The sequence below is a fragment of the Telopea speciosissima genome, chromosome 8 (genome assembly GCF_018873765.1).
Source record: "Telopea speciosissima isolate NSW1024214 ecotype Mountain lineage chromosome 8, Tspe_v1, whole genome shotgun sequence".
Classification (NCBI taxonomy): domain Eukaryota; kingdom Viridiplantae; phylum Streptophyta; class Magnoliopsida; order Proteales; family Proteaceae; genus Telopea; species Telopea speciosissima.
This window is the reverse complement of record NC_057923.1, coordinates 5,248,270-5,261,171: the sequence shown is the minus strand read 5'-3', so window position 1 is coordinate 5,261,171 and position 12,902 is coordinate 5,248,270. Positions and strand designations below refer to the sequence as shown.

The 12,902-nt window shown below is 37.3% G+C and overlaps 1 protein-coding gene across 3 annotated transcripts in view; it reads right to left on the bottom strand.

Annotated features, from left to right (window-relative positions):
• Nucleotides 1–746: 746 nt before the first annotated feature.
• The window catches only part of LOC122670812 (probable pre-mRNA-splicing factor ATP-dependent RNA helicase DEAH4), a 30,398-nt gene continuing 18,242 nt past the window's right edge, over nucleotides 747–12,902 (bottom strand). For 2 of the 3 annotated variants that reach the window (XM_043867806.1, XM_043867807.1), the window contains exons 9-16: nucleotides 9,577–9,791; nucleotides 8,846–8,938; nucleotides 8,545–8,668; nucleotides 6,679–6,826; nucleotides 5,898–5,967; nucleotides 2,872–3,032; nucleotides 1,325–1,500; nucleotides 747–1,206 (exon numbers count right to left, since the gene is read on the bottom strand). In XM_043867806.1, coding sequence (XP_043723741.1) covers nucleotides 1,053–1,206; nucleotides 1,325–1,500; nucleotides 2,872–3,032; nucleotides 5,898–5,967; nucleotides 6,679–6,826; nucleotides 8,545–8,668; nucleotides 8,846–8,938; nucleotides 9,577–9,791 — 1,141 coding nt within the window. In that variant the 3' untranslated portion in view covers nucleotides 747–1,052. Of the gene's footprint in view, nucleotides 1,207–1,324; nucleotides 1,501–2,871; nucleotides 3,051–5,897; nucleotides 5,968–6,678; nucleotides 6,827–8,544; nucleotides 8,669–8,845; nucleotides 8,939–9,576; nucleotides 9,792–12,902 lie in introns of those variants that run through there. The other variant, XM_043867808.1, reaches the window with a different exon arrangement.

Here is a 12,902-nt window from a genome sequence, read left to right as displayed (position 1 = left end):
TTTCCTTCCCTTCCCTTTAATTCCCCTTGCAACCAACCGGAACCTTCGTAAAAAATTTCATGCAAAGATAATTTACATGAATTTCTTATATTTTTTCAGTTTTTTTGGCATTTTAAATTAAAACAAACATTTGGAAAATGTTCATTTTCTTCGTAGAAACAAAAGACATCAAAGAGACCCCAACAAAAAAAAAAAGGTGAGGTGCAAAAAAATCCTAGTTGGGCCACCAATCCAACTAGGAAATTCTAATTATTGGCTAGGAAAGGTCTAGTTTGGTTACATGTAAAATTCCATTTGTTGAATTAGATTGATGCCCATTTGGAGGTTAGTGTAGTTCATAGGTGAACACTTTTGTGATGTGACTGTGACCATTCGTCAAACAACATTCTAATTAAGCTTAAAGAGAAAAAAAACCTGAACGAAGCAGTACCAATTAGTCACAAATCAAAGTGTACATGGCATACAAAATCATCATTGTCAATGACATTTAGCAATTACCATCACCATGAAGCAGCGGTACATGCCAAACAAGGATGTACATGGCATAGCCATACAAATCATCATTGACTGAATTTTGTTAAGTTACAATTCTTTTTAAAAAATTACAAAAAAAAAAACTTCAAAATGTGGAATTCAGTGGCAATTTTGGAAATTTGTCAATTTGCACTTTAGATAATAGATACCCTTCCCCTACTGAAATCTGATCAATGCAATGGGTGTTGAGTTTTGAATTGAAAGACAATCAGGAGCTGAAATATCTATTTTTCATTTACAAACACTGCTAATTAGAATCACAGTTTCCTTAGAGCTAATTGTTTGAAAAGCAAATTTCTGTTAGTACAAAATAATGAGAAGACAAAGTTTGCAATCAATGAAGTTGATTAATTTTACATTTTGGTCAACATATCCAGTCTGTCACAAGTTCCATGGATCCACATTGCTCCTCCCAGTTTTCATCAGATAAAGTGGATGAAATTCCAGCCACGGCGCAAAGAATGACCTAGTCAAATGGCGAACCATGTTACCAAAATAACACCAGAGGACAACTCACTCTATTTCTTTCCTTTACGAGCAAGAAAACGATCCCTAGCTGCCTGTATTCTACTATCAGAATCATCAGGAACCTTAACAGCATCACCATCCTTTTTCTGCGAGTCCAAGAGTTCTTCTCCATTAGTTCCCTCGTTGGAAGATTTGGATCCACCACTGATTCATGAAAACAAAAAAGGTTCAACACCAGATGACATTGAATACACAGTTGAGCAAGGGTTAATTCTCGATTTCACATTCAAAATGCCAAATAATTTAAGGATAATTAAATCACCTGAGCTTTATGATATCCAGTTTCTCAAGCTTCTTTAAAATGGGCATGACCCATGACATCTCCACAACACAGACATTGCGCATGAATGGGCGAGAGGTAGAAATAAGCTCATGGTACACAACATAGTTGGGTAGCATTCCATCTTCATCGGATCTGAGCACTGAAGATGGGTGCACCTGGAATATAAACAAGTATATCGTCAGACACCATCATGGTTGATTGCACCCATGATTGTTTCAACAGATTAAATGCACAAACCCATGGTTGAGGGCACCCATTGCTGTGGTGGCAGATGCTTTGTTCTGTCCTTTCCCTCATTGGGTGTGGGTGCCCAAGTCATCTGTTTTCCTACTCCCCCACCTCCACAAAAAAAGGGGAAAATTGCCTAGATCTACGAGACAAGAAAATTAATTACAAAACAAGTAGGTTAGATTTTGTTTTACAGTTACTTTGTCTTTAAACCTACTTGTTTTGTAATTCTTTTTCTTATCTTGTAGATCTAGAAAATTGCCCCAAAAAATAGGGGGGAGGGGGGGATAAAAATAAAAAAAAGAAAACCCAAAATGCATGTATACATGTGTATTCGAATCCCAAGGGCAATGAGGGTTTCAGCTATGAGTCGTTGGAAAATTTTGATTTGCAGCATCTCTTTCTTTTCTTTTCTATTTAAATAAAATAAATTTCATACTTGAGGATGTAAGGCAAGTAGACAGAAAAGGCACAGCCAAAGAAATGATCCTCATCAACGAGTACAGATCAGGTTCTCGTACAAGAACCATTCTCGTACGCCCCTAGGCGTACAGATGGAATCCAAGAGAGTGAGTGAATTCCATCTGTGCATCTTACGGCGTATGCAAATGGTTCTCGTGCGAGAACCTCATCCAACCTCCTCATCAACCACCAAAAACAAGCCATAGCAGCAGGACCTCAACTCACCCAATAGGTTCCTTTTTTGGCATGCACAAACATCATATAATGGATTGTGCTATATTGTCCTGTAGGTCTAAGTGACTCCAAGTCAAAAAAAAAAATTATACTTCCACGACACTTTAATAATCTGTGGTTAACATAATTACATAATTGGCATAGTTTCTAAACCAGGACAAGCTCTAGGTAACTGACCAGTTGGACCCTAGTCATCCTTGGTTGATTTCATCAGCTTGGGAAGCTGACCTACTATAAACCCTGTCAAAACAGGATTACTTGGGTCAGCTTTGGGTTAAAACTAAAATTGTCTGACTCAGGGAGTTAAAACTTAAAACAGGATGAGTTGGACCACTTTATTGATTAAAAAAATGAACTTATGATGTCATCACTCCATCAGACAACCAGGATGTGCTATTTCCATTCAAAGTTGAAGTCCTGGTTGGTTTTTGGAACTTCATATTTCAATAATTCATTTTGTACCTGACCAAGTTGTGATTTGTAACCTAGAGTTTTATAGCCATTGTGACAAATCATTTTGTACCAGGATGTGCTATTTCCATTCAAAATCAAAGTCATGGTTGGTTTTTTGGAACTTCATATTTCAATAATTCATTTTGTACCTGAACAAGTTGTGATTTGTAACCTAGAGTTTTATAGCCGTTGTGACGAATCATCCGCTCAGCAAGCTGGTTTGCATAACCTATGCACAGAGCCCTTCTCAAACTCTTGTAATCCTGTTGGTTTTCTTTCCATCTTTGATTCGCTTGTACATCCAGTTGCCCTAATATTCAAAAGCAAACTGTCTTTAGGGTAGAAGAAAACAAACAAAGGGGTGTCAATATAACAGAACAGCATCGACAAAATAATATAACATTGTTAAGACAAAGCATGGACCATGGTATGCAAAGAAGAAATCCAAAAGCTAGTAAACATTTACAGTTTCTTGTGATTCATGAAGATAATTGGTGATGTAACTGAATTTAATTTTTATTATACGTGACTCCCATTTGAAGCACTGTTAGCAAAGGATGGGGCACAGTAGGTATCTCACCAGACAGAAATGTTCCGACACCCTCATATGAGTACCATGGATAATTTAACAAATAAGCTAGCATCAAATATTCATGCTGGTAAATATGCCTTTAATCTCTGAAGTCTAAAGTGTAAGGGTCATAAAATTCAACAGTAATTCCTCAAACAAAATTTTGAACAGTAAAAGGACATTATGTAATTAAATTAATAAGTAAATTGTTGTATACAATTAGAACTAGGCCACTGCAGCATGTCAAACTAGACTACTGTTAAGGGCTTTGACTGATTGTAGCCAGATCTTGGGATTGAATCCTGCCTTCAACGTGCCGATAGGTTGGGACGTTGGGTTGGGGATGTTAGGGGGGGTATATATATAACGCTTTTATATTCTACACCCCCCCCCCCCCCCAAAAAAAAAAAAGAGGGTCAAAATGGATGTTGAAGTTTGAAGAACTTGCATGACTTTCAGGATTTTCCCAAGTGCCACAGCTTTTCATAGGCTTCTCTTAACATTCCTTAAGAACTTTATTTAACAAAATTTTCTAGTGAGATTGCACTGCTTGCTGAAATATCCTCTAGTTGACAATGTCAAATCAGTGGGAGCATTGCACTTCAAAAACACCCAAAAGTTTGCCTTAGTAATGGATCTGTTAAGAATTCAAACGAGAATCTCCCTTTGGCATGATCCAGTCCAGAATCTGAATGTTATCATGCAATGCAACAAATTTTCACCGTCCAATACAGAAATAAGGGTGCTAAATATGGTGTTCTACTACGCAAGGTCCACCTACGGTCCTGCAGAGGAGTTTGAAATCTAGGGCTTCTTTTTTGCCACGGTGGAGTGGTAGGCGAGGAAATTTAGCCTTAAGTTTCTTAATTTATTTGCAAGTGCACTCAAATTAGCAGTGTAAATTAAGGGTGGTAAAAGGACATGGGGATGGTGAAGATAGCTGGGTTGAAGTAGCAAGCAAAGACATGAGTAATTGTGAATTAACAGCAGATGTGGACATAGTGAAATGATAAAGTAGGATTTTGGTAGCAGACCTCGGTATTTGGGAGAAGATTGTTTTCTATGTTGATTTGGTTTGTTCTGTTTATGGGACTGGGCTGGAGTTATCAGGTTTACGGTAATAACTAAACTATAACAGCAAAGAACCTAATATCAGTGTTTTTTTTTCCCTTTTTGTTGTGGGGGAGGGGTGTTCAAAAACCAGGACAACACCAGTTGAGTTTAATTTTTGTGTAACAAAATTAGTGATGGGTGAAACCGTGAAAGTGCTGGGAGCCTGGGAATAATCCCACATTGACTAACTGTGGGACCTTGGATGATTTCATATGCCAATTGGACTCTCCACCCAACAGCTTAAGCTTTTGGGTTGGACACTTCAATAGAAGGCACTTGTCAGTCTCTTAGGTGGTGGGCTTGATGCCTCGATCCTAATTAGGGTTAGGTGCAGGTCAAATCATGTTATACATGGTATAAATGATTCTTTACTTTAATAACCATTTATGGATTTTTTGGAAGGGAATTCTAGTGAACAGTTTCACTCCTGGGAAAGAGGATGGTTATCTTAAGTTTAGGATTTGGAGGGCCCAAGTTACTTTCTCTTCTATCTATTCTAGTCTCTGTTTGATTCAGGTTTTTTAGAATTGCTCTGTTTCTGGCTACTCAGTTACTATCTCTACTGCTATTCTCAAGAGCTTTGTCTGAAACCTAGAGAATTCCAGTTCAACCAATCAGAGCTGAATTTCATTAATTAGGGTCTGATTTGGTTGGTCAAACTTCTCAGTCAATCTGCCGCTATCTCTGGTCATTAGAGTTGACCAGTTAGATTAACTTGATTATTTGAAGGGTTTCCAGTGATTGGTATGAGTCATTGAGTTCACTGTTATATAGAAGAAGTGAACTGCTTAATCTTCACTAAAGCAAAGTTTAGTAATATTGGATGTCATTTAATATTTAGATCTCTTATCATTACATAGATTGCTGTAGATGCTCAAGTTTAATGAGTGTTTAAAGTGTTTGGGGTATAATTTGGATCAAATATCGATGCCATTGTATCAGTCCTGCATCATCCTCGTCGGAGGTCCAAATACTACTGCAATGACCATACTCGACTGACTGTCATAATAAAAAAAAGATTTGATGAGCATCTACCTAAACGAGGAACAAAGAACTGAAGTAAAACAGCATTATCATATAGCTGGCAATGACCATATATATCCATGAAAGATGAATTCCTTCGGCAACTATAAGTCAACTGCATAACAATGTTAGTTTCATGATGAAACAACCAAAAACAACCAGTTTGGGGCCTCCTAGAAATATTTTGGTCGTTTAAAGTTGAAAATAATGATGTTGATAGTTAGAGAATTAGGTAGACAGTGGCCATGGGAGCTCAATAATAGTTCACTATCACGCATATTAGTTGCCTAATGGATAATAATAGTTCACTATCACGTATATTGGTTGACTGATGGATAACACTTGAAATAAAATAGGAAACAACCAAACCTTAGATAACAAGAAAAAATGGTTTTCTAGCAATAAGAAAGTAAATTGTCTATAATTTATTGGCAAATTTTTAAGCTCATGGAAATTTTGAATCCTAACCTTTCGCTATTTTCTGCAGTATTTGTGATAGCTGTTTCCGGACATCTTTGCTGAACATCATACCTCGAACCTACAATCAGAAAGACAGCAAGCATAATGTTACTTGAATTGCGAGTTTCATACATGGTACTGATTTTTATCCTGTATTCTGTTTTAATGGTCATGCATCTTAACAGTCCTGGAACTTGTTAGCAGTTGGAGGATAGTTCTTTTTCACCATGGAAAGGTCCATTTGGAAGGGGAGAACCTTAGGAGTATCAAGAATTAAGCCAATTCCAGCAATACGATCACACAAAATGTGAAATAATCTGCTTATCTGCCCTTTGTCTTTAAAAGGTTTAAAAGAGCACCTTCTCCTCCCTCTTAGCAGAACAATAGGCCATGCTTATTGGCCTCTCTTCATTTGCATAAAACTTTTCAAATCAGGCAATTTACTTGGCTGCTTAACTTTGAGTGGATTTCAGTATTTTCTTTTTCAAAACATACCTTATTTGTCCAGGTGCCTTGGGGGTGGGGTGCAGAGAGAAATGCAAGTAAAGCCTGGATTGCATGTGAAATGCAATAAAATCCCAGGCCACTCCATATATTTATGGCTAAACCCCTTATTCTGCCTAAAAGATCACCAATGGTGTATAGTTTTACATAGACAACCAACTTCCGAATTATTCAGTCTTAGAGTATAATAAGATAACATTAAGGAACAATAAAAATTAATATTAAGTAAGCCATGTTACTAATTTATTCATTATATTCATGATTTAAAATGGATTCAGAAGGGTACCTGCAAGTCATTATCTTTGCACCAACGTGGATCATAGTCCACTAGGTCCCAATTCTCAAAAATTTGGAGCAATTGAATGTGGTCACCCCAGCCCGAACCATCTGGCAAGTCGGACGGAGCATGTTTCCGCTTCTTCTCAGTACTCTTACTACAAGTGAAGCACACAATTTTTTTTTAAAAAAAATGATATGAAAAAAGTTATCTACAGAAAAGTCATAAAAGAACCAAATATTCAGAACAGAAGGGTATAAATTTCTTATTATCTGCTAGTGATATCCCCAAAAAGTGTACACCCCATTGATATCATTAAAGGTGGGGGAAAGGGCAAAAAATACACCAGTTTCATTACTGAGAGACAGATACTTCTAACAAGTCTTCACAAATTGAACCAGGCCTACAATCTACCGCATACTGGAACAAATACTTGGCCAAGTCAATCTAATTTTAGAATACCTTTAGGCTGACAATGAGTCAGTGACATACCACAGCTAAACCCTGAGGTATGACATACCTTTAGGGTGTCTCTTTTGTTTTTTTTTTTTTTTTTTTGGAGATAGAACAGCTAAATTCTGAGGCTGCATGTCAAAGTCCAGATTACCCAACCTTTGTTATTTTATTTTATCCTTTGTGGGATAAAGAAAAAGAGACACCCTTGATCAGGTTTACTCACCTAAAAAGACAAGCAAATATTGTAGACCCGTGATTTGTTATTGATAGAGCAAGTAGGGTACCGTTAAACGTTATAGATTTTTATTTTCAAAGTCAATTTAATTGCTTTCTGATCCCATTGGGTGACAGGAAACTAAACCATAGTTATCAAGGCGTCGCCTTGGTGTCCAGGCTCCTTGGACACCTCGCCGCCTTGCTTTAAGCCCCTCTCCAATGCCATGGTCACCTTCCCGCCTTGATAACTATGAACTAAACCTCATTCCCCATATTAAGAAGTTGAAATAGATACTAACTACGTGATGAAAAAAGGATAAACAAAAAGATCAATAATCAAAAGCAGATACTAGAAGGTTGTAAGAAAATGTGTCATTGCTTCAATGAAGATTGAATGGCGAATCCATCAGGAAGAAACTGAAAATAAAGCACAATGACCCAAATATCTGCCACATGGCAGTTAAAATGGGGCCCAAATTTTGTAGACTGGTAGACCTCAAGGTCCCCTTCTCACATCAAATTTCAGCCAAACAGAGTTTGCCAGGTGGCAAAATAGAGCTCTGAAAAATTTATGAGTTGGGAGAGTGCACAATAATGGCCAGAGTACCATTAGGCACGCATGGACATACACCAGGATGCATGCCAATACATGGTAATATTTGATTGAATTTAACTATAGAATTGACGCGAGGCTAGACATGTTCCATCTCATCTCTTTCCAATGTTCAGAATAACCAGATCATCTTTCATGCGGCACAATGAGAGGATGGTGCAGGAAGGCCTTCCTACTTGGGCCCCACAAAAGCTTTTCTGGTTTTTAAATTTAAGGAGACAATGGATCATACGAGTTCAACAACAATATTTGCTTTATGCCTTCTGCATATGTCCAATGGCTGAAAATCCGAACTATAGTCCAAAGATCTCAGAGAGAGAGAAAGAGGCTCTGTTCCCCACCACTAATATTTATGTAGACAATGGAACATATCAGTTGCAATTAAAATTTGTGATTCAACTGAGAAACATTAAATTTCAGTTATACAATGTCTTTAGCACATATTTGAAGTTAGAAAGTAATAATTTCAGATTTTCTCTTTCCCCTTCCTCTCTTCTATTCAAATCAAGGCTTTACCAGAAAATATACAAGTATTAGGTGTAAACATAAGAATTGAGAGCAAGGATATGAAATACAGGAATAAGGTAAACCTTTGACCAGGAAGCAATGTAGTCTCTATGGATAACATTGCAGCAACAGTTAAAGCCTGGGACAAACATCCAAACTTGTTTGCCTCTATTAAGGTTCTTGAAAGTGAAGGTTCCAATGGAAGTTCTGCGCAAAATTTAACAAGTACAAGTAAGATCATAAAAAGTAACACAATAATACATCTGACTGCAATAATGAACAGTATGGATTTAATATTCCATTCATCAGATGCACTGTAAATTTCTTCAATTACTATACATAATCTTCTAGTATGTGTAAACTGAAGGAGAAACAAATTCATACCAGCCATTGTACGTCCGATATCTGTAATTGAACCATTTTCATCAATAGCATCAATGAGAAATAATTGCTTTAAAGCATCTTCTAATGACTCACCTACAGCAAGACAATTTGGATTTATGGCTAAATGTTAAAGCAAACACCAAAGAAACACGAACAAATACAAAACAGATCAAAGATGACACAGAGATTTAACGTGGTTCACACACCAATGTGATGTGCTACACGTCCACGGGCGAAGCTGAAGATGATTCACTATGTAACGGAAGAAGATTACAGTGGAGATCTCTCAAGAACACCAAAGGTCCACAAGAACTCTCACCCAGAAAAACCCTCAGTATAAAACCCCCAAATCTGACTTACATACATAACAAGGCAAGAAGACAAAGAAATACTCCTCCAAAACGGTTCAATTACAGACCACGGATAAAATCCAATTCGGGTCACCATCCAAAAAAAAAAAATTTAAAATCAGTCAGAACAGGTCAATATTCGAAACAGGTACAAGAATTCGAGACACATATAACACTAAAGACACACATAACACTAAATATACAAGAACTGTCAAGAAGTCACGATTTCACCACAAAAATAAGGATGGTTTGGAAAAGAATGACAAAATTCAATCAAGGGATCCAAGTGATGCAAATGTAGACTGAGAAAACACAAAAATATCCAACAAAATGAAACAATAAGTAATACCTATCCCCAAAAAATAAATAAATAATTCTTACGTGAAGGTGGATCAAGAAAATCAAATTTGAGAATATCGATATCAGGGAGATCAAGCGATTTCAAGTAAAGAACACTTCCAGTAAGAGAAGAGCGTTGTATTTCAGGGACTGTCACTTCTGGCAATTCTTCAAGATAAACAAAGGAGGGGTATAGCCGATAACACTTCCCAGGACAGGTTCTTCCAGCTCGCCCAGCACGCTGATTTGCTTGGACTCTGCATTTATACAAACAAAAATTTATTGACAAGTTATAGTTTTAGAATATTGTCGTTAATCTCTATAAGAGCGTCACAGTTCACGAGGCTCCCGCTACTGCAGGGTCTGGGAGGGGCAAATATACGCAGCTTTACCTCCTGCTTCGCAGGAGAGGCTGTTTCCAAGTTTCGAACTCACAACCAACAGGTTGCAATAGTGCAACTTAACCGCTGCGCCAAGGTTCGCCCACTAAAGATTCAATCATCACTACATTAGGAACAAGGTCTTCTAATGAGCAAGGGTCACTGTAAATTAAATTAAAACTAAATTTTATCACTAGCTTTCTTAAGAGGATGTAAACGACGTTATGTACATCACTTGGAACTTAATGGATTTATGTAGATGATTTGGAGGCATCGTTGAACAACAGGGTGTCCAGTCGCTGCTCAAGCTGAGGATAATTGCAAAAACAAAAAATAAAAAACTCAATATCCAAATTCACTAAATATAAGAAACAGATATGAGAATACTTAGCATACGTTACACAAGGATCATTGATAAAATGATCAAGATCTAAATATTCTCTCTCTTGCATAAAAAGAATAAAGCAAATCAATACATGCCTATACAGTGAAGAACTATGGTGATTCAGGACAAGAAAAGACAAACTTAGAATATCCTGAGCAGCGAGATTACGGTCATCATGGTTCAGGAACAGTGGCTTATGATATAGTATTTGCTTTATCTTTTTTAATCCACAAAAAAAAGGGCTAACATATCATGTGGTCACAGGGGATTTTGTAGGCAATTTAATTTCTATATTATCCAGATAGACTGTTCATCCTCTAGGAAAAAAATTGACAATGAGTGTAATCACGGCAAATGAGAAAACCTAGTCATAGCATAGGTTTCGTTTTAGATGTTTGAATTAAGAGATGGAAGAGAAAGAAGAGTGAACGTTATCACAAGGAGGTGGGATCAACAAGAAAACTAGAACTAAAACAACATCTTGTAATAAATATAACAAAAAAGGGCGAGACTAGAAAATTGAACCTTCTGGAGTGCTGGCAACAAGATACTTTAGCAGTAGCTTTGATGCAGATTTATCACCAAACTGGGCTTCTTTTATTAGGAATAAGTCTAGGGTTGGGTGATATACATGTTGAGCCTTTGATCCCATGGGTTTTCTATGTAATAGGCCACTTTTATGGGCCTAAAATATGGGTAATTAGATTGCATACGGGATTAGATGTTTTAGTCTTATACTTAATTTTATTTTCATGTTTTTAATGTTTTAAATTGAACCGGTCCAAAGCTGGTTTGAATCAGTGGTTCAATTTAAGTGATTTTAGTAGTTTTCTTTTAATTGTTTAGTTGGGCTGGATTAGGACTCTATTTTGAGTCTATTTCAATTTCCTAGTCAGTTTAAGTTACCTAATATGCTAAGGATTGGGTTAGGCCTTTCCTTTTTAGTGTAGGAGTCTAATTTTGAGTCTTTTATATAAGGTTGTAAGGGGGCGAAGTATTGAATATGAATTTGATTAATAAAAAAAAACTTTTGTTTGCTGCCATAGCTGCTGCTCTGCTCTATTGAGTGTTGCCTTGTGAGTCATATCAAGGTAAAGGGACTGGTGGATCTCCAGTTGACTACTTGCATCTTGTAGATCGGGAGGACCTATTACTTGTCTTCAAGCTGCTGCCATTGAAGACCTGCAACTCCAAGTAAGTAGTTGATATTATTAGCCATCACCCTTCTTCTTCTAATCCTCTAAACCCAGCCCCATCGATCCCCATTGCCAATACTTTAATCCTTCCTCATCCACCATTAAAACCATAGATCCATTAGAATCCTAAAACCTGCAACTATTCTCCTTCCCTTCTAGAAGGTTACATGCAAGGTGATTTTTGCGAGAATTCTGCCCAGCCAAATCTAACCATTAGAACCTGCTAAAATTTGATCGAATCTTCCTCTAACCCTAATAGAGACTCGATCCAAATTTCAGAACCATCCACCCACCCGATTGTCTGAAATTACACTTTTACCCCTCTCTCCTATCTCTACTAGGAAACCTCCATAACTCCAGATTTAACCATTTGATTTAGCTGTAACTTTCAGCATATATTCCCCTCCACCCTACCCACACTCGACCTAAATATTTAGCCCATTCAACCACCTGATTTCCTGTTATCCAATTTTCAGAACCATCCACCCACCCGATTGTCTGAAATTACACTTTTACCCTCTCCTATCTCTACTAGGAAACCTCCATAACTGCAGATTTAACCATCTGATTTAGCTGTAACTTTCAGCATATATTCCCCTCCACCCTACCCACACTCGACCTAAATATTCAGCCCATTCAACCATCTGATTTCCTGTTATCATAACCCTAGATTCCCTCATCTTCCACCTTTCAAAACCCTAAACCTAGTTGCTGCCCAAATCCATATAACCTACTTTTAACCATCCAAAACTTCTAAAATCTATTTCAGAAGACTCCCCTACACCTGCCTAACTTTAGCATATAAGACTCACCCCCTTTAACCTAACCCTAACCCTAAAATTGACCTACAACCTCAATTCTGCCCCCATCGAACCAGTAGCTTAACAGATCCTTGTTGTTTGGCTCCTAGTAGCTCTCCTACCTATCTAGGACTACATTAAGCTCTAAAAGTTGTTTTTGTCCGATAATAATCAATAGGTGAACAGACCTACGAGGCAATTTAACCATTGCACCGCTTGAAGCATTTACAAGACTCAACACTTTATATAAATCAACTTACCTTCTTAATTAAAAAAAAAAAAAAAAAGTTAAGAGGATTCTGGGTCACAAAACCCCCACAATTCATCCACTGAAATCAGGGGGAGGGGAAGAGAGCGAGAAATCAGCAATATCACTCATCCCAATGCTCCAGCCCACCTCCAGTGTGGTAATGGCGGTCCCATTGCAGGTTGAGGTTATTTAATCCTTCAGCTTGTAATTAGGCATCTTCTCAGGATAGAGTTTTGTCCAGTTATCTTTTTGTTTTTGTTTTTGGTTTTTTTTTTTTTTTTTTTTCATATTCTTATGTAAAGATCTGTGATTTTTATGGAGCTGAGAGTATGGCATTTTGATTCGAATTGTTGATGC